General features: G+C 44.7%; 1 protein-coding gene across 6 annotated transcripts in view; it reads right to left on the reverse strand.

Moving 5' to 3' along the window:
* MYRIP (myosin VIIA and Rab interacting protein) overlaps window positions 1-27907 on the reverse strand; it is a 717726-nt gene that overhangs the window by 37655 nt on the left and 652164 nt on the right. For 5 of the 6 annotated variants that reach the window (XM_056520618.1, XM_056520619.1, XM_056520621.1 and 2 more), the window contains one exon: window positions 5925-6107. In XM_056520618.1, coding sequence (XP_056376593.1) covers window positions 5925-6107 — 183 coding nt within the window. Of the gene's footprint in view, window positions 1-3928; window positions 4410-5924; window positions 6108-27907 lie in introns of those variants that run through there. The other variant, XM_056520623.1, reaches the window with a different exon arrangement.

Here is a 27907-nt window from a genome sequence, read left to right on the forward strand (position 1 = left end):
TTTTAGTAACACACTACGCTGCCAGGGACTCAAATCATGCAGTGCCAGACGTGTCCCTCTGCTTAAGCCAGTACATATCTGGGCCCATCTGAAGTTTGCTAGAGAGCATTTGGATGATCCAGAAGAGTATTGGGAGAATGTCATATGGTCAGATGAAAGCAAAGTAGAACTTTTTGGTTAAAACTCAACTCGTCGTGTTTGGAGAAAGAATGCTGAGTTAGATCCAAAGAACACCATACCTACTGTGAAGCATGGGGGTGTAAACATCATGCTTTGGGGGCAGTTTTTTCTGCTAAGGGACCAAGAAGACTGATCCGTGTAAAGGAAAGAATGAATGCGGCCATGTATCATGAGATTTTGAGCGAAAACCTCCTTCCATCAGCAAAGGCATTGAAGATGAAACATGGCTGGGTCTTTTAGCATTACAATGATCCCAAAGGTCCAGGAGTGGCCTAGCCAGTCTCCATATCTGAACCCCATGGAAAACCTTTGGAGGGAGTTGAAAGTCTGTTTTGCCCAGCGACAGTTCCAAAACATCACTGCTCTAGAGGAGATCTGCAAGGAGGAATGGGCCAAAATACCAGCAGCAGTGTGTGAAAACCTTACAGAAAACCTTTGACCTCTGTCATTGCCAACAAAGGGTATATTACAAAGTATTGAAATGAACTTTTGTTATTGACCAAATAATTATTTTCCACCATAATTTGCTAATAAATTCTTTAAAAATCAGACAATGTGATTTTATGTATTTTTTTTCCTCATTATGTCTCTCATAGTTGAGGTTTACCTATGATGAAAATTACAGGCCTCTCTCATCTTTTTAAGTGGGAGAACTTGTACAATTGGTGGCTGGTTAAATACTTTTTTGCCCCCACTGTATGTGCCAGCGATTAAACAGAAGCATCTAAGTTACCTGCTTGAATTAGTATTGCCGTTCCCTTTCCCATATATATTAGACTTATGACTGCAGATCTTTGATGTTTTTCACAACCTACGATAGCGAAATACACTGCACATATAGCCAACCTGAATGTGCATGCAGTATCAGACTAGGGTGCTCAGCAATGTTCCAAAGCCCCATAGAGCCATAAGTGTACTGCAACCAACATAAGTTCATTGTATGATATGTTTACAGATTTATAGGCATTGATGCCTATCGCTGCTGCTCCAGTACACACCATTGATGGAAGAATATACCGTATTTATTGGGGTATACCATGCACCGGCCTTTAAAACGCACCCTCATTTTACCAAGGATATTTGGGTAAAAAAAGTTTTTTACCCAAATATCCTTGGTAAAATGAGGGTGCGTGTGTGCATGTGTATACCCCGATACACTGTGTCTGACCCCGCAGAAGCCCCCAGGAAAGGCAGAGGGAGAGAGGCCATCGCTGCCCGCTTCTCTCCCCCTGCCTTTCCTGGGGTCTAGAGCTCTGCTGCCTCCGCTTCTCTCCCCCTGGCTATTGGCGCCGCTGCCCCATTGCCTCCCCCATCCCCGGTTTTATGATTACCTGTTTTTGGGGTCGGGTCCGCGCTGCTTCTGGCTCCGGTCCGCGGTGCTTCTGGCTCCGGTGTGGCATCTATGCGTCGTTGCTATGCGCTGCGAGACGCAATGACAAGTGGCGCGACCCTGGCAACAGGTAATCATAAAACCGGGGATGAGGGAGGCAATGGGGCAGCGGCGCCGATAGCCAGGGGGAGAGAAGCAGCGGCAGCAGGGCTCTAGACCTCAGGAAAGGCAGGGGGAAAGAAGCGGGCAGCGACGGCCTCTCTCCCCCTGCTTTTCCTGGGGGCTTCTGCGGGGTCAGAAAAACAGGGGGGGATGGGGGAGGTAATGGGGCAGCGGCGCCAGCAGTCTCTGGACACCAGGATAGGCAGGGGCAAAGAAGCCGGCAGCGACGGCAGGTCTCCGGACCTGCAAAAGCCGCTGCAGTTCATTGATTTAAAGCACCTGCTTTAAATCATTGAACTGCAGCGGCTTATCGGCGTATAACACGCAGATAGACTTTAGGTAAAAAAATTTTGCCTAAAAAATGCGTGTTATATGCCGATAAATACGGTACTTTAAAAAACTTCAGTTTTAATCACAGCCCATTCCATCCAGTATACATAGCTGACCACAATATCGAACACATTTCAGGCATCTTGTGATGCCTTCTCGATTGCACAGCTACCAAGTGAAAAATGTCCTAGTCTATTAAGTAAACTGCACAGGAACTCTGAGTGTACATGCATAACATTTAGTATAATTTCCTTTGTGTTTTTATGGGTGGAAACTAACAAAAGGAACCATAAGTTTCCACTTGTTTTTTTTCTGGCAGTTTTTGGATATCTGCCACTCCAGTTTTTGAGCCAAAGCCAGAAGTGTATTCAAAAGGAATAGGACCTATAAAGGAAGGACTTACACTTCTCCTCCCTTATGGATCCACTTCTGACTTTGGCTTAAAACTGCAGTGGCAGTTTTCCAAAAACCAAGTGGAAACAGCCTAAAAGATTAAGGGGGATCCTGCCCTGGGTACTAACTGGGCAATTAAAACTGGGTACTATTGTATGCTAAAACCCTAGCACAAGTATTTTTTTTTTTTTTTTTTTACTTTGTGTCCAGAGAAATATTTGCTCAATGAAAACTTTAACAGTTCCACATGTTGTAGAATTGTTATTACAATACCTGCAAAAAATACAAAAATTAAATAATAACACAGACAGGAATAGCTTGGTAAAAAAAAAACATGTGCTATATATACAAACAAAATATACCCAGATTTATCAATCTTTCCAAGACAAGAACTGGAGAATTTACCCCCAGCAACCAGTCACAGCTTTTGTTTGATTCATTGTGAAGTCAGCTGGATACGGGTTTGTTTGGCTGGTCCATGGATTCTACACTTGACTAACAGTGATGCGGTCCTATGTATGGTGTTTGAGTTTTGATGACATGTCAAAAGTATTTTGAAATGACAGGGACACTTAAAAGAGAACTGTGCTGAAAATTATTCCTTTTCGCCAATATCGGTGTCCCAGTCCTCCGGTGCTGGTCTTCTTTCTGCCTCCCACGGACAGTGAGCCATACTGTGCTCAGAGTATTTACTGGCCATAGTGATGTCCTGCCTCAGCCGGTGATAAGCTGAGCACACTGTCATTTAAGGAGCCCGGGCAACATGGAGAAGGCGGGGCCCCGGCTCGTTACATGACAGTGCGCTCAGCCTATCACCGGCCGAGGCGGGACATCCCTATGGCTGGTGATACGCTGAGTGCAGTATTACTCACGTCCCCAGGAAACAAGAATAAGACCAGCACCCAAGGACCGAGACACCGATATCTGCGTAATGGGGAGCGTTGGAAGGTGAGTTAAAGTTTTTTTGTTTTTGCAGCCCGGGCACTGAGGTAATGGAAAAATTTTCAGTACAGTTCACCTTTAAGAGGTCCATCAATACAAATACATAAGGATGTACATATTAAATTATAGCCACCTATACTTGAAAAAGTAAATGAACCTCTATGTTAATGGCTTCTTCAAGAGCTGATTGGCAAAAGGTGTTACAGTAAAGGAAATGACGTGGGAACTATCTATATGTGGTTTTTCCATTAAATAAAGTGACACTAGGATACCCTTGTATTATATTTGTATGAAACCTTTGGCATAACATGTATGAGGTATGCCTGCTTCCAGCTTTTAGCTTATTGCAACTAGTGTGCAATCTAGAACCTTGCTCTGTGTGTTACATGACACCAGTCACCCATTTACAGGATTTTTTCAGCTTTCTTTTTTCCCTGAAGCTTTCAGACATAAGCACTGATCAAGAGGGACAATCGAGTGGCTCTAGTTTTCTATCTGAGCTCTTTAGATAAGACCATAATAAGGAGGAATCCATGTCAAAAAGCTCTTCTGTAGACAACTTGATCATGTTGTCTAGTCTGGGTAGGCAAATTGTGGAACTTGATGCTTTTTACATTATACTAAAAGTTAATGTGCAGAGAATGTTATTGATGTTTATAAATGTATATTTATAGCTGGATATATGACAGTAGGTAGGCTAGTGAAAGATAGTGAAAATTGTGTATTATAATTACCATTTCTAATGTAAAAAAACACAGGGAACCATGTAATATATGGCAAGGATAAGTCGACACTCTGAATTAGGGGCTTTTTATTGTTTTTAATGGGGGAAACTTCAAGATGCGGACTGTCAGCTACAATTACCATCCACACTACTGACACTGTTAGAGAGCTGTATGGGCAAGGAGGCACATGATACTTTGTAGGCTGGAACACCTCCTTGCTCCCCCTTCTATACTTGTCCTTGCTTGACTTCCAGTGCAGAGCCCTGTTTTCATATCTTGTTCCTGTACTGTGCATATGAATTGTGCTCCGGTGTGAGATTAGGAAACAGGGATTGGCTTCCAGCTGACTGTCAATCAAGCAGGGACATGGATGAGGTGAAAGTGAAAAGGCTATGGTATTTACACAACATTAAGGTCAAGAGGAGTTACACAAAATGCATTAAACAGCTCGCTTCACTGCTTTTGGATCCCTGAAAACCTACAAATACATATGCTTTCATAAATTAATATATTTATTTGAATCCACATCCGTTATTGAAAAATCCAAATCTCACATTGTGATGCCAAACATTTTTACTTTGCATATAAAGACATGATGTAAACAGAACCTAAGCTGGGGTCTGTGTAAAGATTTTGATTTTAGATCTAAAAACAGATATAGTTGGGGGCTTTGGAGATATGGAAGCATTATTACGTGGGCACTCAAGTTAACTTTAAATGCATGAATGTCATAGAACAGCGGCTCCCAACCTGGGGTACACGTACCCCCAGAGGTACGCAGCAGTCCCCCTGGGGGTACGTGTAAAAAAATCCATAATGGCTGCTGGTGGAATGCTTATTCATGTGAGGTCTGGCAAAATACCAATATGAATATGCATTACAACAGGAGGTGTGCCAGGAGGGTTGTGGGGCGGGAAGACAAGGTTAAGGGGAGGTGAGATGTAGCATACACACCCACGCACACCCCCATGCAACCCCGGCACTTACATAATGCAGCTCAAGCAGCTGCCTAAGGGCGCAGGCAGGGGATTCAGATGAGATGCGCCCCCCCCCCAGGCAAAGTAAAATGAGTGCATCGCCACTCACAGTACTGTATAGGAAAACAGCAGTTTTCCCTGCTCCTATACATCAGCGCAGCGCAGCCCTTCCACTGCAGGACTTGCTGATAAAGTCCTGTCCCGGAGCCCAGACCTCAGGGAGGAAGAGGAGCGGAAGAAGGTGAGTTACCTAACTACTTGGGGGCTGGAATACCTATCTGTCCCGGACGACTGCAAATTTCCCTACCTACCTTGGGATTCCCTACCTATCTACCTGAAGTGTTCACTACCCACCTACTGGGGTCAGCCACCGAATTTGGGGATGTCGCTGAAATGCCCTTTGCCTGTGTAGATGAAAATCCTTGCACTGGCCCTGTCCCCATGCCTACCTAGGTCCAGATGACGGGGGCAGTGTATGGGGGATGTGAATGGCGGGGGCAGAGTAAGGGGAGATGTGAGTGACAGGCCAGTGTCAGTGGGGATGTGAGTGATGAGGGAGTGTAAGGGGGATGTGAGTGACGGGGCAGTGTTAGGGGGGATGTGAATGGTGGGGTCAGTGTAAGGGGGGATGTGAGTGACAGGGCAGTGTAAGGGGGGATGTGAGTGTCTGGAGTATATCATATGTTACTCCTGATTCTGAGCTACATCCTATATTAGGTTCAGAATCAGTGTTGAGCTCTATTCAGAGGAGCTCTGCTGGCCAAGTCTATTCAAATATGGAAGTTGAGCAGAGAAAAAAAATCCTGCATGTCTTATTCTTTCATTTATTTATTGTAATGAGATTTTTCTAGCACACATCAGGAAAAATTATTGCAGTATTCTTACATTTTCTTCCAGTTTGGTGAGTTGTTCATCTAGTCTGAGAGGGTCAGCAACTAAAGTCTCTCGGTCAAGTGTTTTTCCTGGGGAGTCCAATGGATCGGTGGATCCTGCTATCAGTTCCTCTGTCGCATTGATGACCTTAAGGACTTCTGTTGATATGTTGCAGAGAGACACAGCAGAGTATTTCTGTTTATGTACGAGAGTACATGGGGACAAAACAGCACAACATTAGAAAATATTTATTTTTTATATTTGTTAACTGGAAAATGTATACCAGCCTGCAGCTACAATAATATCATACAGTCCTCCACAGTAGACAAGTAACTAGCAACTTTCCCTGTGTGCAAGGCTTACTTATTAATAGTAAAAGGTGAAACTTCTTTATGCATCCCCAATGATATATATATATATATCTATATATATATATGTGTGTGTATATACAGGGTGGGCCATTTATATGGATACACCTTAATAAAATGGGAATGGTTGGTGATATTAACTTCCTGTTTGTGACACATTAGTATATGTGAGGGGGAAACTTTCAAGATGGGTGGTGACCATGGCGGCCATTTTGAAGTCGGCCATGTGACACATCAAACGTATTGGGAATTTCACAACAAAAACAATGATGCGCTTGGTTTTAACATAACTTTATTCTTTCATGAGTTATTTACAAGTTTCTGACCAATTCATGTGCTGCCCATTGTGTTGGATTGTCAATGCAACCCTCTTCTCCCACTCTTCACACACTGATAGCAACACCGCAGGAGAAATGCTAGCACAGGCTTCCAGTATCCGTAGTTTCAGGTGCTGCAGAATGGGCAAAACAAAAATTGGAACAGGACCCTCAGTTTACGCAGAAGATTTTGTTCAGCGATGAGGCAAACTTTTATGTGAATGGTGAAGTTAACAAACAAAACCACCGCTATTGGTCTGACACTAACCCACATTGGATAGATCCCTCCAAGACTGGATCACAAAAATGTATGGTGTGGTATATGGGGTACAAAGATAGTGGGGCCATTCTTCATCAATGGAAACCTCAAGGCCACTGGATATGCGAAATTGCTACATGATGATGTGTTTCCCTCTTTATGCACTGAAGCTGGCATGTTCCCTGAGTTTTTCCAGCAAGATGGTGCACCACCACATTATGGGTGTCAGGTCCGAGCATTCCTAGATGAACAGTTTCCTGGAAAGTGGATTGGTCGTCGTGGGCCAGTTGAATGGCCCCCAAGGTCTCCTGATCTGACCTCCTTAGACAATTGCCTTCAGATGACCCCAAAGATAAAAGTCTATGTTGTGAAGATACGAGATGTGCAGCACCTGAAACTATGGATACTGGAAGCCTGTGCTAGCATTTCTCCTGCGGTGTTGCTATCAGTGTGTGAAGAGTGGGAGAAGAGGGTTGCATTGACAATCCAACACAATGGGCAGCACATTGAACACATTTTATAAGTGTTACAAAACAGATTTGGAGAGGCTCTTGTCACTCGAACGACCATGTGACCTGAGCTGCCCAATTAAGACACCTATACCCAAGGTGACAAAATGAATAAATAAATAAATAGAAATAAATTGGGGCTCAAGGTCTTGAACAAATGGCAAAAATAAAATGTAAGTAAATGTAATTTATTAATACTGATATAGATATATGGCAAACTAGTGGAGATAAGTGTCTCACAGGGCCCTTGTGATAACACCACTCCAACTGTTACAATTTAATAATATTAAAATATGAATTTATATATGAAATACAATATAAAATATAAGTTAAAAATAACTTATAATTTATATTGTATTTCATATATTAATTCATATTTTAATATTATTATATTGTAACAGTTGGAGTGGTGTTATCACAAGGGCCCTGTGAGACACTTATCTCCACTAGTTTGCCATATCTATATCAGTATTAATAAATTCAATTTACTTATATTTTATTTTTGCCATTTGTTCAAGACCTTAAGCCCCAATTTATTTCTACTTATACATTTTATAAGTGGTCAGAAACTTGTAAATAACTCATGAAAGAATAAAGTTACCTTAAAACCAAGCCCATCATTGTTTTTCTTGTGAAATCCCAATAAGTTTGATGTGTCACATGACCCTCTTCCTATTGAAAAAACAAAAGTTGGATTCAAAATGGCTGACTTCAAAATGGCCACCATGGTCACCACCCATCTTGAAAAGTTTTCCCCCTCCCATATACTAATGTGCCACAAATAGGAAGTTAATATCACCAACCATTCCCATTTTATTAAGGTGTATCCATATAAATGGCCCACCCTGTATATGTATATATATATATATATATATATATATATATATATATATATATAGTGCTGAAAGAGGTTGACCAGGATTAAAATGATCTTTTTACTAGAAATGGATTACATGTGTCCATGTGCTGTTTCTGGTTAAAAAAAAAGGGGGGGATTTTTATCTAAGCCTGGATACCACTTTAGAGCTAAAGAGCCTTTTGCGATAGACAATTACAGGGCCATATATTCTATTGCCATGTGTAAAAAAAAAAAAAAAAAAACCTTCACAAGGGAGTGCATCTGCAGTGTATTTCACGCTGCGGGTGCACTGCCAGCACACGCAGAGTTAAGGCAACTCTCTGTTGCTGCTGCCATAGCTCTTTGTGTCTGTTCGTAACTGAGGATTTCCCGTCTGCAGTCATGAGCGGACACACAGAGCTACAGCAGCAGCAGGGAGTTCACTCTGCCTTAACTCTGTGTGTAAAATGTGCACAAAATTTATACATAGTGAGAACACAACTTGGAACTTAACTTAACGTTCAGTGCAGATCCCATTATAACACATATAACCAATACAAAATGTCTGTGTTTGGTCTAAAAAGAATAACAAGCTGACTGGTCTACCCAGTAGAGGCTAGGCTGGGAGAGGTGTTGCTCTGTCAAAAGCCAGATTAGAAATTATTTTGGGTCAGTTATCTGAGGAGGGGGCATTGAAACAGGTACTTTTCCCACAGCCTTTCTAGTAGTTTCTGCATAGCAACTAGCTGTTATGTGCAGATAATTCTGACATTTAACCCTTACACAGTTGTATGCTGATATGGCAGTGTAATACCTCACTGTATCACATACACATATTTAAGCAGTTAGCCAAGGGTTTTATCCGCCACACAACTTCTCATATGTTGTACTTGGAACACGGGTACTGGGACACTGCAATTGTTCTTGTCTGGAGGATATGTCCAAACACAATGTGATACTGCCATTATGTAGGGACACACCTCTTTGGGAAGGAGAATGGTAAAAACACAGTTATAAATGTATTCATACCTTTTTAGTAGGAATAACTGAAGAACAACAATTCCCCACGTTTATCAATCTGCCTGAAACCAAATCTGTCTGATTTTTACATAACAACTAATCACAGCTCAGCTTTCACACCTTAAAGGGATACTCCGGTGAAAACCTTTTTTCTTTTAAATCAACTGGTGCCAGAAAGTTAAACATATTTGTAAATGACTTCTATTAAAAAATCTTAATCCTTCCAGTACTTATTAGCTGCTAAATGCTACAGAGGAAATTCCTTTCTTTTTGGAACACTGATGACATCACGAGCACAGTGCTCTCTGCTGACATCTCTGTCCATTTTAGCAACCGTGCAAAGCAGATGTATGCTATGGGCAGCATGGTGGCTCAGCAGTGCTGGGGCCTTGGGTTCAAATCCCACTAAAGACAACAATAAATAAATTATAATTTATATAATTATTATAATGACGTCAGCAAAGAACACTGTGCTCGTGATGTCATTAGAGAGAATTCCAAAAATAAAATAATTTCCTCTGTAGTATTCAGCAGATAATAAGTACAGGAAGGAATAAGATTTTTTAATAGAAGTAATTTACAAATCTGTTTAACTTTCTGGCACCAGTTGATTTAAAAGAAAAAAGGTTTTCACCGGAGTACCCCTTTAACAAGCTTTGGTAAAATGAAAGCTGTATCGTAGTATATCTGATGGTGTGCTACCTTCCACCACACCACAGTGAGATACTGACCTTGAAAAAATATTTTGGTAAATAGCAGTTCTAACCGCTACCGCAACAGTTAGGGTGCTGCTGCACTCCAACCTTATCCTGCACCCTTACCGGAGTGTATAAACAATACGTAGAGGAGAGGGAGGGGGGGGAGGCGTGTCGGTCAGCTGGCCCTATACAGAAGATCACGGGCGGTCGGAACCCCCATGTTCTAAAACTTAACCCCTATCCTATTAAAATGATGACTAGCTTTATAAAACTAGCTTTACAAAACCAATTGGCAATTATGGTTAGATAGTAGGAAAACTGATATAAGCAAACTAATGGCTGACTACTAACATATTGTAAAAATGGGTATGTACGATTACAGAGGACGTATTGTATGAACATTTGCTTATATATTGAAAACCATGAACTAAAATAAAGTCACCAAATTACAAACTGTGGGTTTTGACCCTGTTATGATAGTAAAGAGTCATAATGAAGATGATGAGAGCTGTTCCTTGCAGATCAGAAGCTCTTCAAGAGTAGACAAACTTACCTGTAGCCCTCCAAATCTCTAGTGCTTTTAACACTTACAAGTACCACTTAGAATGAAATCCATCCTTCAAGAACATTATGGGAAAGGAATAGAAATCAATGCTACTCAGGACTTGAGATGGATTTAATAAGTTCAAACTCCTTACTATCACTAATGAAGACTAGGGGAAATCTTTCCATACACAAAAAAGCACCTTTAAAAGGCTGCTAAATTCAATATATTTTCTTGTTGAGAAATCATTTGAGGGTTTTCTAATGAATGATACGCCAACTATGGTAATCTCATAGTACACACGTTGCAATTAATGTCTCTTTCTTTAAAAATATACCTTGAAAACCAGCCCACAATTTTTATTACCCGCAAAATATAAGGACACATGTCATACTATGAAGCAAAAAGAACACATGAATCATTCTGGATGTACTTGAAAGTAGTTCACAAAGGTATTGCTGTCAGGCTCTTTTGTTTGAAGGGGTATACCAGCAAAAAAAAACATTAATTACTTATCCACTGGACAAGTTACAAATGTCAGATGGGTGGGACACTGAAAGCTGAGACCACTTGCCCCCCCAAAAAAGGCTCAGCTGCACATACAGTACAGACCAAAAGTTTGGACACACCTTCTCATTCAGAGTTTTCTTTATTTTCATGACTATGAAAATTGTAGATTCACATTGAAGGCATTAAAACTTTGAATTAACATGTGGAATTATATACATAACAAAAAAGTGTGAAACAACTGAAAATATGTCATATTCTTGGTTCTTTAAAGTAGCCACCTTTTGCTTTGATTACTGCTTTGCACACTCTTGGTATTCTCTTGCTGAGCTTCAAGAGGTAGTCACCTGAAATGGTTTTCACTTCACAGGTGTGCTGGTGTGGAGGAGGAGGTGTGTGGGTGCTTTGCTGGTGACACTGTTGGGGATTTATTCAAAATTGAAGGCATACTGAACCAGCATGGCTACCACAGCATCTTGCAGCGGCATGCTATTCCCTCTGGTTTGCGTTTAGTTGGACCATCATTTATTTATCAACAGGACAATGACCCCAAACACACCTCCAGGCTGTGTAAGTGCTATTTGACCAAGAAGGAGAGTGATGGGGTGCTGCGCCAGATGACCTGGACTCCACAGTCACCGGACCTGAACCCAATCGAGATGGTTTGGGGTGAGCTGGACCGCAGAGTGAAGGCAAAAAGGGCCAACAAGTGCTAAGCATCTCTAGGAACTCCAAGACTGTTGGAAGACCATTTCAGGTGACTACCTCTTGAAGCTCATCAAGAGAATGCCAAGAGTGTGCAAAGCAGTAATCAAAGCAAAAGGTGGCTAGAACCTAGAATATGACATATTTTCACACTTTTTTGTTATGTATATAATTCCACATGTGTTAATTCATAGTTTTGATGCCTTCAGTGTGAATCTGCAATTTTCATAGTCAAGAAAATAAAGAAAACTCTGAATGAGAAGGTGTGTCCAAACTATTGGTCTGTACTGTATATGGAAAGAAGGAGTCTGAATGGCATGGCAACGGAGCATGTGTGACTCTATGAGAGAGAGAGAGACAAAAACACAAGTAGATAGGTGATATATTTTAAACAGCACCTGTCACATTTAAATTCAGTCCAAACTGCAGGCATTATAGTTCAAAACAGGAAGAGCTGAGAACATTTATATATAGCTTTGTGGGAAAGCTTCAGGATAAGGGAAGCCTGCGTGCATATTGCGTGTACGTGCGCACTGCGTTGCCGTGAGTAAGTCCCCCTGCGATGCCGTGAGTAAGTCACAGGATCGCAGGTCGGGAAGGGGATAAATGCAATGGGTATGGTGCACCAGATTCTTCCCGGCCCCCGGAGTCTTCCCGGCCCCCGGAGTCTTCCCGGCCCCCGGAGTCTTCCCTGATTCTTCCCGGCCCCCGGAGTCTTCCCGGATTCTTCCCAGCCCCCAGAGCCCCTTCCCGGCCCTTGGAGTCTTCCCGGGCCCCCGCAGAAGGACATTGAAAAAAAGCTCAGCTTAATTAAGGTACTGCACCCTCTTCCCTCTATCACCCCTGTCCACCCCCCTTTGTCACTCCGCTGTTACCCCCCTTCAGCCTTGTCCACTTTCCTGTCATCCATGTCCACCTTGTCCGCCCCTGTCACCCATGTTCACCACCCCTCTGACCACCCCCCCAGTCAACCCCCTATCACTAATGTCCAACCCCCACTACTCACCCTTCTGTCCCTTTGTCACCCCTGTCCATCCCTCTGTTACCACCTTGTCACTCGTACATGTTGCTATGCCCCTAGATTTGTACCCATATACTATGGCAACTCAAGTTGAAGCTCCTAGCCATGGCTACCTAAGCAATGTGTACAGGGACCCTTAAACTATGTTCATACTGTACGATAAGTTTTTATGACAACCAGCTATGCACTCAGCATCATATTACTGTTAGCCCGGCTGACTATTCAGGAGGTGGAGACTTAGGACCAATCACCAGAGATGTCGGTGCTCCCTCCTCCTGAGGACGGGATATTTGAACTGGGCATCTGATGCAGTCAGACGCCTGCGATTCTGCTTGATCCCTTCACAAGCGTTCCTGTCCCTGTTGTGCAATTCAGTTGATTTGCAGTAAAATCATGTGTAATTTTTGTGATGCGTATTTTCCCACTGATGGTCTAACAGAATGGAAATTTGTAGAAAATGCACTGCGCTAACCTAGTGGCCCTATTACGCACACCGATTCTGCATTGTGTAATAGATTCAGCGATCACCTGACTAATGAGCAAACACTTGTTTGCTTGCTGATCGCATCATTTCGACCTGCCAAAAATTCATTGTTCATCAGCTGCACATTTCCCTGTGTAATAATGGATGTACTGCCAACGAATGATGGAGCCAGAGGGTAACACAACGGATCCAGATAACATTCATGCAGCTCTCCCTGTTCAAAAGAGCGATGATCTACAATCTGCAATATGGGCACTTAGACCATACTAACACAAAATTTACGGCTGGTATTTTCAGACGTAAAAAAAAAAACTTCAGATGTCATAAAAAAAATGTATGGCTGTACTTAGCTGAATAAAAACATTTCATTTTATAGCCGTAGAAAATATGGTTGTAAAATTGATGTGTACACACACTGATGCCCATTTTACTATTGGGTTTAATAGAACTCAATAGTAAAATGGTTGTTGTCTGCCTCTTTTTTGAGAAGTAAAAATAGACATCCAGGATGGCACATCAATGTGAGGTGTGGCAAGAAGGTTTGCTGTGTCTGTCAGCGTAGTGTCCAGAGCATGGAGCGGCTACCAGAAGACAGGCCAGTACATCAGGAGATGTGGAAGAGACCGCCATTGTGCAAGGAGGAGCAGGAGGAGCACTGCCAGAGCCCTGTAAAATGACCTCCAGCAGGCCACAAATGTGCATGTGTCCACTCAAATGGTCAGAAACAGACTCCATGAGGGTGGTATGAGGGCCCGATGTCAACCGTTGGGAGTTGTGCTTACAGCCCAACACCATGCAGCACGTTTGGCGTTTGACAGAGAACACCAAGATTGGCAAATTCGCCACTGGCACCCTGTGCTCTTCACAGATGAAAGCAGGTTCACACTGAGCACATGTGACAGACATGACAGAGTCTGGAGTCGCCGTGGAGAACGCTCTGCTGCCTGCAACATCCTCCACCATGACCGGTTTGGCGGTGGGTCAGTAATGGTGTGGTGTGGCACTTCTTTGGGGGCCGCACAGCCCTCCATGTGCTTCCGAGAGGTAGCCTGACTGCCATTAGGTACCAATTAGGTATTGTGCTGGTGTAGAAACCTTCTTTCCTCCAGACGTAGAGGTTGCCCCCTTGTTATAGATACAGTCCTGAGTATAAATAGATCATGGGAAAGATCTCTGTACTGTCCCCTGACATATTAATACATGCTTTTTAGGTCACCCGTAAGCCGCCTTTTTTCTAAACTAAATAACCCTAATTCTGATACTTGATATAGATTCTAAACTATATCTGATACCATCTGAAGTATTTTATTTACCAGAGCTCACTAAGATATTAAAATTGAGCTGTGATTGGTCGCTATGGGCAAAACCACACAATGCTGATTCCAGACAGATTGATAAAGCTGGGTCATATTGTCATGATACTGCCGTTTTATGAAACATGGATAGGAATTTGCTACTTAACCCCAGGTTTCAGAAATCATACAATGAAACTCATTGCTACATTTGAAAACTGCCTCTTGATTGGATAAGGACTGGTTCATATCACATTTTAAGGCTACTGTATAAGTTGGAAAAGCATCTAAAAAATATTCAGATGTATACTGCAGTCTGCATCCAGCATAGACATAGGCTTGAATAGAATTGTGACTGTTCTGGGTCTGCTTCACAGAAGTATTTGCTTTAATTAATGGGACACAAAATTGTGGTAAACTACATTTTTTTGTTTCACATATTAATCATATACCATCATGAAATGTGGTGAGGGTGTGATGAGGGCAGATGTTATTACCCTAGGGGCAGATGGCATTAACCCCTTGTATTCATGATGCCCGTGTGTGGTTAACCTCTGCACCACCCAAGGTAGGGCTGCTGGATCCTGGGCTAGGCGCAGGGCAAATAATGACTCTGATGCCAAGTTACGGAACAATGGCAGCTTTACTGAGGCAGGCAGATGTAATAGTCTTTACAGCTCAGTTAGACCCAAGGAGGTGACCAGTGACTTTAGAGGCTTGCGGTCTCGCTGGGACTTGTAGTGGACTTGGATAGAATGCTGCAGACCCACGCTGAATTTAGACAGACTTGACTGACTTTACTAGGACTGACTAGACTTCACCCCTTGTGTAGCTTACAAGGCTTTGATGTTCACCTGTGGGCTCTTCGTGATGGAAGTGTGGCTGTGTGACTAGGCCTTGGGTCTCCTAAGGACAACAGACACTCTCAGGTCTTGACTGTACCTATGCAGAGATTAGACTTACTAGCTAGCTCCTCCCTTGGTTTATATGGGAGAGTTTTAGACGGGTACCATAGGTCACCACACAAGTAAACTGGTCACTGACACCTTCCCTGGTTACATGACTTACATAGTAACAACATTTAAAGGCATATAACCTTATAAAGACAATCTCATACATAACATAAGGCACTTATTGACCATTAGAGATATATATTAAGGTTGGACTCAGGGGACACTGAAATAGAGTCCGCCACACAGGACAGAAAGGGAACAGGGGTGCAACTCCTGTACTGGGCCACCACAAACTACCCCTCTTAACAACAGGCATCCTCGGTGCCCAGTACTGGAGGGCGGATGAGATAAAGTGGCCACTGGAGGCCATAAAATAACAACAAAGACAGTTCCTGGGCCATTGCACCAATGTCCTTCACAGGGCTGATGAACTGGAGAAGAGTCCATGTGGCCTTTTTACACAACGTCCATACATGCTCAATCTTTAGGATGATTGAACTGGGATGAAATACACAACACTGTGGATGAGACTAATTGGCCTTGTAACTGATTTGTGGTCAATAATTGGATTGGATCGGGCTGCCTGTGGCTCTCTAACCTGTGTCTGTGCTAATGGGGCCCTTCGGCTTAAGCTACTTCTCCCCATAACATCGGACAAGCAGTTATAAATTTTTCTGACAACACATGAAAATATTACATATGTACACAATAGCTCTGCCACTTTTCGTGCTACTTACGCCTTTTGGGAGATCTCTCTGGCCACAAAAGACACAGTGGACAGGAAACAATAGACATTGGACATTTGATTACTGTTATGGACTGAATATATTGACTATTTAGCTACAGTCCTGACTAAACATGTGACTATTTTAAAAATATGATAAAATATGATAAGTACATTACTAACTGTCTGTACATGAAATTATATTAGAATTAGTTATTCTATAATGACTGGACATTAATATGCTATAGACTGGTAACTTTTATATACATAGGTACTTTAATTTCTATACCTAGCAGGCAGTTGGCCTTGTGTAGACTGCCGGGATCTGCGCAGCACCACCTCTGGAGAATCAGGAACTGATGGAACTTCTGCAATCTCAGCAGGCTCTTCTTCAGCAATCATGGGAGCTGAAACTTGATCAGGAGTCAATGTAATCAGGATTGCTGGCACATGAACTGGAGGGGTTGGAACTATTGTTGGTACTTTGGGAGCAGGTACACAAACTGGAGCAAACGGAGATATGACAGGAACTGGTGTGTTGACTTTGTTGGCTGGACCAGCCCTGGTGCTGGAAGCAAACAGATAAATGCTGGCTGACTTGGGGAGAACATAGGGAAATCCATGGATGGATGAATCCCTTCACCAGGAACATACTCCCTCGCAGGCCTGACATCTGGAGGAGTTGGTGATGGGAGTACTGGTAGATTTTTCTTTAGACAGATCTTGATACGATTTTGTTGGACGACTTGCGGCTCATATCCGGGCTTCTGAACTTTGTACACATCCGACTTGGGATAGGGTATAGCGGGCTCTGTCTCCCAGATGGAATCCAATTTGTCTGTTCTCAGGAACTTCCGTAACGAGACTTTGTCGCCCACCTGGAGTGGTTTTGGGCTGTGGCATGGCGGTTGTAGTCATCTTGTTGCCTTTGTCGGGCCTCGCCCATCTTCTTACTGACAATCTCTTTGGCTTCTTGAATCCGCCTTTGATGATCACAAATCCACTCAAGGGATTCTTGAGGAGAATTGTTGATCGGGGCATGCAACCTGAATGTCCGATCTTTAGGCAATTGGCGTGTCATCCCATCATTAAGTAGAAGGTCGTGTATCTGGTGGATCAGTGCAGAGTATTGTTGTAAATCTCCCACAGCGGCTGTTTGCAGCATATGGATGAAGACTTTATTGATTCGCTCACAGAGCCCATTTCCTTTAGGGTGATAGGCGGTGGTTCGGAGTATCTTGCAGTCGTGGAATTGACATAGTTCTTGGAAGAGTTGGGCCTCAAAGGCCGTTCCATGGTCAATTAAGACAGACTCAGGACATCCAAGGGTTTGAACCCACTTAGAGTAGAACATCTGGGCCGACGTCTTGGCTGTGAGATATTTGACAAGGACAATGACAACCCACTTGGAGTAGTGATCCACCATGGTGAGAGCATAGGTATACCCAGACCGGGTAGGAGACAACTTCACATGGTCTAGGGCAACCAACTGGTTGGATCTGTCACTCTGGATGGAGTGGAGGGGTGCTCTTGCGTCCTTGCGCACATTCTTGGTGACGTTACAGACAGGACATTCACTGCACCATTTCTCAATGTCACTCCGCATTCCAATCCAGTAGAACCTTCGCCTGACAGTGGCTTCGGTCTTGTGGATTCCAAAGTGTCCCGACTAATCATGATATGCGTTGAGGACCATCGCCAGGTCTCTTCTGGGGAACTAGAATCTGATGAAGTCAATCACCAGAGACCGGATCCAAAGAATTTCGGTACAACAGTCCTTTGTGCACAAACAGTTGCTTCCTCTGTCGCCAAAGACGTTTCACTCATAGTCAGAATGGGCCCGTCGTAGACAAATTAGTACCTTTTTCACCAGAAGGTAGTCCAACAGATCCCCCAGAACTCGACTTTCATCTTGGAGAGTCTTCCAGGTATACAGGTCTTCTTTAACCTTTTCGTACCTGGGCTCACCGTCTATGAGGGCGGTCAGAACATTCTGGTTCACAAACCGTTGGTAAAATGGGGACATCTCCATGTCTTCCCACTCATCTTCAACAGGTGGCTCTTCACCGGGGGTCATCGGAGACAGTACATCGGCATTGAAATTTGACTTGCCGCATCTATACTTGATGTTCACACGTGGGGCACTTGGTGATGGAAGGCTGGCTGTGTGACTAGGCCTTGGATCTCCTCAGGACACCAGACACTCTCAGGTCTTGACCTGGTACCTCAGCAGAGATTAGACTGACTAGCTAGCTCCTCCCTTGGTTTATATGGGAGAGTTTTAGAGGGGTCCCATAGGTCACCACACAAGTCACCTGGTCACTGACACCTTCCCTGGTTACATGACTTGGTAACAACATTTAAAGGCATATAACATTATAAAGACAATCTCATATATAACATAGGGCACTTATTAACTATTAGAGATGCATACATTAAGGATAGACTCAGGGGACACTGAAATAGAGTACTGGGCTACCACAGAAGCAAATCCAATGTAGTCCCAAAAAGACACAGAAAGTGGGGGAGAGGCTTAGCCACTGCTCTGTGCTGAAGAGAAAAGGACTGTATATCTGCTCTGTCCCTGAAAGGTAAATCAAGACTTCCTTCTAATCTTAGCAGCAATAGTTTCCTGCTTAGTGTATGTAATTCCTTCTTTGCTCTTCTACTGCTATATGTACCCCTTTTGTTTCTAATGTCCCTCTTTCCCCTTAAGTCTTCATGCTTATCTTTTGCAACAGTTTAGCGCTTAGTGTAACTGCTTCCTTACTGTGCTGCTATTTCTTTCCATACTACTCACATACCATCTTGCAAAGCCAGTGCATCAGTAACTCCTTCTTTCTCCACATGGCATTTATAGTACTGTACTGTAAATTATCCCCCAGCACAGTGGCAGCCTGTTTATTTCAGTGCACTGTCATCAGCACTCATGGCAGAGTAGAGAGGAGAAGGTGCTGTGACTGGCCAGACAAAAGAGCAGATGTTAGAGTGTTTTACCACGAGCAAACAGTGCAGCTCGGGTCCCAACCCTCTGTTATGGAGAAAATAAGGCCAGGTTTACACTTCTGAATTTCCGGCCAGTCAAAATCTGGCCAGAGATTTCGTGTGAGGCCACCACTATAACCACACAGACATTGCTGTCCCCATAGACGGCAATGTCTGCAGAGCGGAAATCTGCCAGAACATTGAGCAAAGTCAGCCTCAAAAACTCCACCATATGCACTGTGCAATGGAATTGCCAGCAATGGGATTTTGCTGCAATGGAATTTCTGAGCAGAATTGGATGTCCGGTGTGAACCAGGCCTAAGAAAACACTATGCACCATAAAGGGGATTTTCAGATGAATAAAAGCAGTGAGAACTCCAAAATCCCCTGTCACCATCCAACAAAATCTTGCAAGTTTATGAAAGATTCTTGAAACAACAGGTACACTTTAAAGGGGCCAGCATTTGGAACATTTATTTCCGAATGCTGTGTGCGCGCTGCGGGGGTCGACCACACCCCCTCGCTACATCATGCCACGCCCCCTCAATGAAAGTCTATAGACTTGCATTGAGGGGGCGTGGTGTGACATCATGAGGGGACATGGCCGACCCCCGCAGCACACACATAGCGTTCGGAACTAAATGTTCCAAACACTGGGCAGTGGAGTACCCCTTTAAATCTAACATTGACTACTGCCCTTTCCAATAAAGGCATAGTACTTTATATACATCATTACCAATTTTATATATAATGGAAAATCATGCGTATGCATTCACAGATTATTCATGCACAATTTCATGCAGTCTTGTTGAATGAAATACAATTTACAAGTCTATATAATACATCATGCATTCTGTTAAAGGGGAAATCAAGCTCAATAGAACATTACATGCATACTCCAGAATAAAGATGGTTCAGGCCTAGTGCTTTCCAAACTGCTGGGAACTCTTTAAGAGGCTTTCCAAAATCTTCAAGTTGGCCTATGCTTAGAATAAGTCATTGAGGTATGATTGGTGGTGGTGGTCGTGGTGGTGGTGGTGGGGGGGGGGGATCAAACAAGGCCATCAAACTTACATTCTTGAAAATGTTTTTAAGCTTAGCTTGGTAGAGGAAAAGGCATTTTTACTTTGCATTTTTGTTTATTTTTTTGTTTTATTTTATACTGCCACTGCAGTTTTTGAGCCAAAGCCAGAAGTGAATGAGAAAGGAGAAACAGTTTTGTTTCACACAGCAGAATTTCCTCAGTGAATTTCCTCTACTCCCTGCAAAAACCATGGCACACATGTTATTTGAGGCAGATCCAAGCAGAAATTCTGCCAGGAATCCTTGTGATGTCAATGGAAGCTCCTGATGAGGATTATTTTCAGTGCGGAAATTCTGCCATGTGAGAATTGCCTAAGTCCTTCCTATATATTTCCCATTCCTTTTAAATACACTTCTGGCTTTGGCTCAAAAACTGCAGTGACAGTGGAAATGCAGCCTAAAGCTGAAATGTCTTATGTTCCAGTCTACAGTATATGTTTTTTATTTTTTTTTTTCTGCACATTTTTCAGAAAGCTAAATTCTCCTTCTGTGTTCCCTAAAATAGACAAATCATTTGCAAGTTGAATACTCTCCAAGTCACTAGTAACTATATATATATATATATATATATATATACAGTGATCCCCCAACCTACGATGGCCCCGACATACAATAATTTCAACATACGATGGCCTCATGTTGAAGGCAGAATCAACATAGGATGCTTTTGTATGTCGGGGCCATCGCATAAACAGCTATCCGGCAGCGCAGACTACTTCAGCTGCCGCCAGATAGCCGTTTAAGGTGCCCCATGTGGTCCGCTGACGATCACTTACATGTCTCCGGCGCTCCAGACTGTCCTCATCGGGATCCCCTGCATCGCCGTCGCTCTCCATCGTCGTCATCACGTTGCCGCGCATGCCGTACCGTCATCCAATAGGAGCGGCGTGCGTAGCGACGTGATGACGGCGATAAGGAACGACGATCCCGGGCAGCGGAGACGCTCTGGAGCGGCGGGGACACCACAGGGACACAGCGACAGTAATGGACGGCAACATCCAGGGCAGCGGTGACGGTCCGGATCGGCGGGGACAGGTGAATATACCTTTCTATATTTATAATTGCACGGATCCCTCAACATACAATGGTTTCAACAAACGATGGTTCATTTGGAACAATTACCATCGTATGTTGAGGGACCACTAAATATATATATATATATATATATATATTTGTATGTGTGTGCATGTGTGTTTGTGTGTGTGTTTCTTATTTATTTCTATTCTAGGGCAAGCTTGAGGATACAGTAGGTTTGCAGATTTGTTATTCAGAGATCTGGGTCAGATGAATTGTAGCAATAGCTCAATTGGTTGTCACCCAGTTTTCTTAGAGAAAATTAACAGAAGGGAAGGGGCTACTAGCTGGATATGATGATGCCGTTATTTATTTTTGTGCTGTGACATCACTTTTTAATATGTCTGTGCTGGGCCAACAACGCATTAAAGGAGTACTCCAGTGCAGTAAAACTTATAGGGAATACTTTTAGATCACAGGGGGTCAGACCGCTGGGACCGCCCACAATCTCCTGCAGGGCATCCAGACAGTCCCCAGGAAGGGGGCGTGTCGACCCCCGCACAAAGCAGCAGGTGACAACCATGTATCTCTGTAGGAGAGCTGGAGATACAGTGTTCCGGTATCTTCAACTTTCCTATAGAGATACCAAGGCGGGGCGTGTCGGCCGCTGCTTCATGCTGGGGCTGACAAGCTCCCTTCCTGGGGACTGTTGGGGTGCCGTGCAGGAGATCGCGGGGGATTCCAGCAGTCGGACCACCCACAATCTAAAACTTATCTTTGGACAGGGGATAAGTTTTACTGCACTGGAGTACACCTGTATTGTGAAATCACTGTTTACTGTTGTGAGGTGACCTCACTGTGTGCATTATATTTTAATTGTGATGTTGTGTTTATTATCCTTGTGCTGTAATATCAATATGTTTATGATCTCTGTTTTCTGAAATATCACTATGACCCTTAGCCATTATCTGTGACATTGCTATGTTCATTCTTTCTATGTGACACGATTTATGTCCTGTGACATATCTGTGTATATAATTCCTGCTTTGTGCATTATCCTTCTATTCTGTTTGTTATCCCTCTATTATGAGATTGTGGTCTTTAGCAATTTGCTATGTTAACACAGTTCTTACTATGACTGCATATTATTCACTTACTGTGACAACACTGTGTGCAGTAACCTCTACCTATGACTACACAATGGCCCTCATTTACTAAGGCTTTTCTTTGCCACATTACTGCGCCATTATGTGACATCATGAACCTAAAAAACCCTGAAAAACAAAACCATCAAAAACTGACAGGCTGTTCACCTGCACTAAACTCCATATACTGGGATATAGTGTGGGTGAACAACATTTACATTTTTTTTTAAACTTATTTTAATAGGTACACTATTGGCAGACTTATTTAGGTTTAACCTCCCAATGCTATTGCGCTGCTGTGTGCAATGGAGCCGGGCCCCTCTCATGAATATGCTAATGTCACTGCCGACTCTCCTGCCTCTATGATGCACAGAAGTGCAATAGCAGTAGGAAGTTTAACAGACATAATTCTGGCAATACTGGACCTACTAAAGTAAGTAAACACTATTTTTACTGCTGTTCACAGGCAGTCAGTTTCTCTTTAAAATTGACAAAAGGGGAGTGGCCTCACATCTTTCACTCAAGCCCACAAAATTACAAAACTTTTCACACTAAAATGTTTTTTTAAAGGGAACAAAATTGACACAGTTAAGGCTTGTTACGCCGAGCGCTCCGGGTCCCCGCTCCTCCCCGGAGCGCTCGCTTCACCTCCTCCGCTGCAGCGCCCCGGTCACGTCCTCTGACCCGGGGCGCTGCGATCCTGCTGCTAGCCGGGATGCGATTCGCGATGCGGGTAGCGCCCGCTCGCGATGCGCACCCCGGCTCTCCTACCTGACTCGCTCCCCGTCTGTTCTGTCCCGGCGCGCGCGGCCCCGCTCCCTAGGGCGCGCGCGCGCCGGGTCTCTGCGATTTAAAGGGCCACTGCGCCGCTGATTGGCGCAGTGGTTCCAATTAGAGTTATCACCTGTGCACTCCCTATATTACCTCACTTCCCTTGCACTCCCTTGCCGGATCTTGTTGCCTTAGTGCCAGTGAAAGCGTTCCTTGTGTGTCCCTTGCCAGTGTTTCCAGACCTTCTGCCGTTGCCCCTGACTACGATCCTTGCTGCCTGCCCCGACCTTCTGCTACGTCCGACCTTGCTTCTGCCTACTCCCTTGTACCGCGCCTATCTTCAGCAGCCAGAGAGGTGAGCCGTTGCTAGTGGATACGACCTGGTCACTACCGCCGCAGCAAGACCATCCCGCTTTGCGGCGGGCTCTGGTGAAAACCAGTAGTGGCTTAGAACCGGTCCACTAGCACGGTCCACGCCAATCCCTCTCTGGCACAGAGGGTCCACTACCTGCCAGCCGGCATCGTGACAGTAGATCCGGCCATGGATCCCGCTGAAGTTCCTCTGCCAGTTGTCGCTGACCTCACCACGGTGGTCGCCCAGCAGTCACAACAGATTGCGCAACAAGGCCAACAGCTGTCTCAACTGACCGTTATGCTACAACAGTTGCTACCACAGCTTCAGCAGTCATCTCCTCCGCCAGCTCCTGCACCTCCTCCGCAGCGAGTGGCCGCTCCTGGGATACGCTTATCCTTGCCGGATAAGTTTGATGGGGACTCTAAGTTTTGCCGTGGCTTCCTTTCCCAATGTTCCCTGCATCTGGAGATGATGTCGGACCTGTTTCCCACTGAAAGGTCTAAGGTGGCTTTCGTAGTCAGTCTTCTGTCCGGAAAAGCCCTGTCATGGGCCACACCGCTCTGGGACCGCAATGACCCCGTCACTGCCTCGGTACACTCCTTCTTCTCGGAAATCCGAAGTGTCTTTGAGGAACCTGCCCGAGCCTCTTCTGCTGAGACTGCCCTGTTGAACCTGGTCCAGGGTAATTCTTCCGTTGGCGAGTATGCCGTACAATTCCGTACACTTGCTTCAGAATTGTCCTGGAATAATGAGGCCCTCTGCGCGACCTTCAAAAAAGGCCTATCCAGCAACATTAAAGATGTTCTGGCCGCACGAGAAATTCCTGCTAATCTACATGAACTTATTCACCTAGCCACTCGCATTGACATGCGTTTTTCTGAAAGGCGTCAGGAACTCCGCCAAGATATGGACTCTGTTCGCACGAGGCGTTTCGTCTCCTCGGCTCCTCTCTCCTCTGGTCCCCTGCAATCTGTTCCTGTGCCTCCCGCCGTGGAGGCTATGCAGGTCGACCGGTCTCGCCTGACACCTCAAGAGAGGACACGACGCCGTATGGAGAACCTCTGCCTGTACTGTGCTAGTACCGAACACTTCCTGAGGGATTGTCCTATCCGTCCTCCCCGCCTGGAAAGACGTACGCTGACTCCGCACAAAGGTGAGACAGTCCTTGATGTCTACTCCGCTTCTCCACGTCTTACTGTGCCTGTGCGGATGTCTGCTTCTGCCTTCTCCTTCTCTACAGTGGCCTTCTTGGACTCTGGTTCTGCAGGAAATTTTATTTTGGCCTCTCTCGTCAACAGGTTCAACATCCCAGTGACCAGTCTCGCCAGACCCCTCTACATCAATTGTGTAAATAATGAAAGATTGGACTGTACCATACGTTTCCGCACGGAGCCCCTTCTTATGAGCATCGGATCTCATCATGAGAGGATTGAACTTTTGGTCCTCCCCAATTGCACCTCGGAGATTCTCCTTGGACTTCCCTGGCTTCAACTTCATTCCCCAACCCTGGATTGGTCCACTGGGGAGATCAAGAGTTGGGGGTCCTCTTGTTCCAAGAACTGTCTAAAACCGGTTCCCAGTAACCCTTGCCGTAACTCTGTGGTTCCTCCAGTAACCGGTCTCCCCAAGGCCTATATGGACTTCGCGGATGTTTTCTGCAAAAAACAAGCTGAGACTCTACCTCCTCACAGGCCTTATGATTGCCCTATCGACCTCCTCCCGGGTACTACTCCACCCCGGGGCAGAATTTATCCTCTCTCTGCCCCAGAGACTCTTGCCATGTCCGAATACGTCCAGGAGAATCTAAAAAGGGGCTTTATCCGTAAATCCTCCTCTCCTGCCGGAGCCGGATTTTTCTTTGTCTCCAAAAAAGATGGCTCCCTACGTCCTTGCATTGACTACCGCGGTCTTAATAAAATCACGGTTAAGAACCGCTACCCCTTACCCCTCATCTCTGAACTCTTTGATCGCCTCCAAGGTGCCCACATCTTCACTAAATTGGACTTAAGAGGCGCCTATAACCTCATCCGCATCAGAGAGGGGGACGAGTGGAAGACGGCATTTAACACCAGAGATGGACACTTTGAGTATCTGGTCATGCCCTTTGGACTGTGCAATGCCCCTGCCGTCTTCCAAGACTTTGTCAATGAAATTTTTCGTGATCTATTATACTCCTGTGTTGTGGTATATCTGGACGATATCCTAATTTTTTCTGCCAATCTAGAGGAACACCGCCGGCATGTCCGTATGGTTCTTCAGAGACTTCGTGACAACCAACTCTATGCCAAAATTGAGAAATGTCTGTTTGAATGCCAATCTCTTCCTTTTCTAGGATATTTGGTCTCTGGCCAGGGACTACAGATGGATCCAGACAAACTCTCTGCCGTCTTAAATTGGCCACGCCCCTCCGGACTCCGTGCTATCCAACGCTTTTTGGGGTTCGCCAATTATTACAGGCAATTTATTCCACATTTTTCTACCATTGTGGCTCCTATCGTGGCTTTAACCAAGAAAAATGCTGATCCCAAGTCCTGGCCTCCTCAAGCAGAAGACTCCTTTAAACAACTCAAGTCTGCCTTTTCTTCGGCTCCCGTGCTCTCCAGACCTGACCCTTCCAAACCCTTCCTATTGGAGGTTGATGCCTCCTCAGTAGGAGCTGGAGCTGTTCTTCTACAAAAAAATCCTTCCGGGCATGCTGTCACTTGTGGTTTTTTCTCTAGGACCTTCTCTCCAGCGGAGAGGAACTACTCCATCGGGGATCGAGAACTTCTAGCCATTAAATTAGCACTTGAGGAATGGAGGCATCTGCTGGAGGGATCAAGATTTCCTGTTATTATCTACACCGACCACAAGAACCTCTCCTACCTCCAGTCGGCCCAACGGCTGAATCCTCGCCAGGCCCGGTGGTCTCTGTTCTTTGCCCGATTTAATTTTGAGATTCACTTTCGTCCTGCCGATAAGAACATTAGAGCCGATGCTCTCTCTCGTTCCTCGGATGCCTCAGAAGTTGATCTCCCTCCGCAACACATCATTCCACCTGACTGCCTGATCTCCACTTCTCCTGCCTCCATCAGACAGACTCCTCCAGGAAAGACCTTTGTTTCTCCACGCCAACGCCTCGGAATCCTCAAATGGGGTCACTCCTCCCATCTCGCAGGTCATGCGGGCATCAAGAAATCTGTGCAACTCATCTCCCGCTTCTATTGGTGGCCAACTCTGGAGACGGATGTTGGGGACTTTGTGCGAGCCTGCACTATCTGTGCCCGGGATAAGACTCCTCGCCAGAAGCCCGCTGGTTTTCTTCATCCTCTGCCTGTCCCCGAACAGCCTTGGTCTCTGATTGGTATGGATTTTATTACTGATTTACCCCCTTCCCGTGGCAACACCGTTATTTGGGTGGTCGTTGATCGATTCTCCAAAATGGCACATTTCATTCCTCTTCCTGGTCTTCCTTCTGCGCCTCAGTTGGCTAAACAATTTTTTGTACACATTTTTCGTCTTCACGGGTTGCCTACGCAGATTGTCTCGGATAGAGGGGTCCAATTCGTGTCTAAATTCTGGAGAGCTCTCTGTAAACAACTCAAGATTAAATTAAATTTTTCCTCTGCATATCATCCCCAGTCCAATGGACAAGTAGAAAGAATTAACCAGATCCTGGGTGATTATTTGCGACATTTTGTTTCCTCCCGCCAGGATGACTGGGCAGATCTCCTTCCATGGGCCGAATTCTCGTATAACTTCAGGGTCTCTGAATCTTCCTCCAAATCCCCATTTTTCGTGGTGTACGGCCGTCACCCTCTTCCCCCCCTCCCTACCCCCTTGCCCTCTGGTCTGCCCGCTGTGGATGAAATTTCTCGTGACCTTTCCATTATATGGAGAGAGACCCAAAATTCTCTCTTACAGGCTTCTTCACGCATGAAGAGGTTCGCGGATAAGAAAAGAAGAGCTCCCCCCGTTTTTTCCCCTGGAGACAAGGTATGGCTCTCCGCTAAATATGTCCGCTTCCGTGTCCCTAGCTACAAGTTGGGACCACGCTATCTTGGTCCTTTCAAAATTCTGTGTCAAATTAATCCTGTCTCTTATAAACTTCTTCTTCCTCCTTCTCTTCGTATCCCTAATGCCTTTCACGTCTCTCTTCTCAAACCACTCATCCTCAACCGTTTTTCTCCCAAATCTGTTCCTCCCACTCCTGTTTCCGGCTCCTCGGACGTCTTCTCGGTCAAGGAGATTTTGGCTGCCAAAAAGGTCAGAGGAAAAAATTTTTTTTTAGTAGACTGGGAGGGTTGTGGTCCTGAAGAGAGATCCTGGGAACCTGAGGACAACATCCTTGACAAAAGTCTGCTCCTCAGGTTCTCAGGCTCCAAGAAGAGGGGGAGACCCAAGGGGGGGGGTACTGTTACGCC

The sequence above is a fragment of the Hyla sarda genome, chromosome 5, assembly GCF_029499605.1.
Source record: "Hyla sarda isolate aHylSar1 chromosome 5, aHylSar1.hap1, whole genome shotgun sequence".
Lineage (NCBI taxonomy): Eukaryota > Metazoa > Chordata > Amphibia > Anura > Hylidae > Hyla > Hyla sarda.